This window comes from Hevea brasiliensis, chromosome 14 (assembly GCF_030052815.1).
Source record: "Hevea brasiliensis isolate MT/VB/25A 57/8 chromosome 14, ASM3005281v1, whole genome shotgun sequence".
NCBI classification, from domain to species: domain Eukaryota; kingdom Viridiplantae; phylum Streptophyta; class Magnoliopsida; order Malpighiales; family Euphorbiaceae; genus Hevea; species Hevea brasiliensis.
In genome coordinates, this window is record NC_079506.1 from 30,014,702 (window position 1) to 30,018,087 (window position 3,386).

The following is a 3,386-nucleotide window of genomic DNA, read 5'->3' on the forward strand; positions in this document are numbered from 1 at the left end:
TTTAAGATATTTCTATTTTATTTAAAATATAATATTTTTTAATATTAATTAAAATTTTGTCTTTTATTATTATAATATCAAATTACCATTATTATTCTTATTCTATCTCATTATTCATCCCTTTCCACTTTTATACCATAATAATAATAATAATAATAATAATAATAAACTACTGTCAATTATATGCATTTTCATTTTCATTTGTAATAATATCAGTTTAAAATATATTTAATTTGAAATTTTATTAAAAATTATAAATTTAAATATTATAATTAATATATAAATTTATCATAAAATATATTTATGAAAAATTAAATAGTAAAAAACTAATTAAAAATAACAGTACATTAAACACTTTTTTATACTATATTCATGTAATTTTGTATCAAATTATTTTGATGTAAAATTTATTTTTAAGTATCATAAAAAAAAACAAATTTATTTTTAAGTATCATAAAAAAAACTATTTTAAAGTATATCCTTTTTTTATGAGAAATTATTATTTAGTCCTTGTATTTAATAAAATTAACTACTTAGATCTTGTATTTTGAAAAATATATAATTTAGTATATGTATTTTATTTTTGTTAAATTATTTAGTTTTTCTGTCAAATTTTTCTTTATTCATGCTATTTAAATTATTATTTAGTCCTGCTATTTTAGGAAAATTAATTATTTGATCTTTATATTTCGAAAAATACTATTATTTAGTCTATTTATTTTAGTGAAACTAATTAGTTGATTCATGTATTTTGAAAAATATGTTATTAGATAAAAATAGAAATTTTATCATGTAGAGACTAAATCTAATTTTACATTTCTTTTTATATTTTCAATTGTTTAGACATCATTTTTTTATTTTTCTACTAGAAATAATTTTTTTTATTACTTATAAATTTAAGGAAATTGATTAAATTTTTTGTGTAGATAGCTTGTACTATTTTTATCAATAGATGAACACAAATAGCGAATAAAGGGGAGAAGGGTGCGCATGTAAAGGAAAAGAAATATAGAGAAAGAAAAATAAGGGGAGATAAGAGAGAAATAAGGGTGATAGGATTAGGGTAGTTTAGGTATAAAAATAATTATAGGACTAAATAATTAACGGAGTCAAATTATAAAAATTAATTAACATGTTTTTTCAAAATATAAAGATTAATTAATTAGTTTTACTAAAATATAATAATTAAATAGTAGTTTAATTATTATTAACTAACGAAAAAATTAATTGAGATAAAATAAATTAATGGAAATAAAATATATAAGTTAAATAATATATTTTTAAAATACAAGGATGAAATATTTAGTTTTATTAAAATAAAAAAAAAGTAACAGTAATTTACTTTTTTTTGTAATGATAGGAACTTCTATAGTAACCGAGCCTAAAACACTCAATTCATGAAAAGGGCTGAGCCCTTAAAATTTCTAAAAATCATTGCCCAGATGAGTTGGGCTTCGCCCAATTATAGCAGCAGCAGCAGAAGAGTCAAAAGCTGAAGAGTGATAGTAGGAGACAGACAAAATTGCAGAGTGAAAGCAGAATGTGTTCCTCCGATGTGAGAAAGAAGAAAGCTAGAAAGGGCAGAGACAGGTTGAGCAATTTACCGGACTCAATTCTTCATCACATCTTCTCTTTTGTCGACACTAAACAAGCGATCCGAACTTGTGTGCTGTCAAAGAGATGGAGACATTTTTGGGTTTCTCTTCCTCATCTCAATTTTGACTATGAATCCTTTTCTCCAAAATGGCATTTTCAAAAGTTCGTTCTCCAAGTCTTGCCTATCCGGCGTGACAACCCCAATTTTGGTGGCAAGTTTCACTTTCGTTATGGGCTTTGGTTGAGGGCTAAAACCTTAATGAAAAAGGTTATAAGCTGCGTTGTGTCCCGTAGGTTTCAGCATCTTCACTTGGAGGCAAACACAAGCTTCCCATACGCACTTCTCAATTGTAAATCTATTGAAACGCTGGATTTGAACTCATTTAGTACTTTACCACTGTCATTTGCTTCTTTTACAATGCTGAATTCATTGCATCTGGAAAATTGTTCTTTTGCCGTTTCTGATCAAACTGATGAGTTGCTTGATCCTTTTGTTAATTGTCCCAATTTGAAGAACTTAAGCCTAATCTGTTGCAACTTTGGAAGCGCAAAGTCTCTTAGAATATCTGGGTTGCAATTACTTAGCCTCTCACTTCAGAATGGACTTCAGAATGCATATTGCCCGCAGTTAAAGATTGAAATTTTTGCTCCAAAACTCAACTTCTTTATATATCATTGGATAGGGCCTATGGTTTTTGGTGAGGTCAATTTTCCTTCTCTTAATGTTGTGGATATTGCAGTTTATCGAGTTTATCCATCGTTCGACGGGGAAAATGCCAATATGAATTTGATCAATTTGTTCCGAGGATTCCATAATGTGCAATTTGTCAAACTGCATTATAATACAATTGAGGTATAGACATCTTCATAAACTACACTATTTTTATGATTTATATATATATATATAAATTGTTTACTCTGCATTTTGTGTGTAACTACAATCAAAGGCTTACAAGTATCTTTAATCTGTTTGCACTGCAACTCCTGAAGTTTGCCTATTCTCTCACCTGGATTTTGGTGTCTCATGTGCCTAGGTCCTTACTTTCGTTCCTGGTTTACTGGAAAAACAACTTTGCCCCTTTACTAATTTGAAGTCCTTAAAATTGTGCTTGCCCAACTATACTAAATCATCAAAGATGCCTTTTCATGTTATGCGCTACTTGCATGGTGACTCATCTGGTGCTGATCTTATAATCGTCAAATCTTGAAGGTACTCATATATCTACTTCTTTTATTGTATTCGATATTATGCTTCACTTACTTGTGATTTTATTTCTTCTTATTGATAATGATGCTATTTTTTAAGCCAAAAATTATCCCCTAATTTGCCCCTTCACCTCATGTCACAAAGATAAAGCTAATCATTTTTCTTTTTCTTTGTTTCTCTCATGGGCCTCAATAATCAAGCCTAGACCATTTGCATTCTGCAGCCTCCAACACTTAAAATTTTAACTTGTGATCCTCACCGTTTCATTAATCTTTAACTTTTTAAATTACTTTATGACAAAATTATTTAAAAAATATATTTTTTAATTCTTTTTATACATAAATTAATAATAATTTATGTAATTACTTTATTTAAAATATAGTACCATTATTTTATTTATAAAAACAATTTAAAACTTAATAATACATCGTTCAAATAAATTTGGTGACATTAAATTCTTGCCTAATATAATAAGATTACAAATTTGAACTATTTTAACATTTGATTCATTAATCAAATTATTATACGCATTCTATTTTTTAATTTGGCTTTAGTTAATATTTTCAATTATTGTTACTTGTAA

At 26.6% G+C, this 3,386-nt stretch overlaps 1 protein-coding gene across 1 annotated transcript; it reads left to right on the forward strand.

The window, feature by feature from the left end:
- Positions 1 to 1,516: 1,516 nt before the first annotated feature.
- On the forward strand, positions 1,517 to 3,048 carry LOC110656492 (F-box/LRR-repeat protein 25-like). The gene is made up of 3 exons (XM_058134886.1): positions 1,517 to 2,449; positions 2,631 to 2,806; positions 3,009 to 3,048. Exons 1-2 carry the CDS (start codon positions 1,541 to 1,543, stop codon positions 2,802 to 2,804), a joined length of 1,083 nt encoding a protein of 360 aa, XP_057990869.1. The 5' UTR covers positions 1,517 to 1,540; the 3' UTR covers positions 2,805 to 2,806; positions 3,009 to 3,048.
- The last annotated feature ends 338 nt before the right edge of the window (positions 3,049 to 3,386 follow it).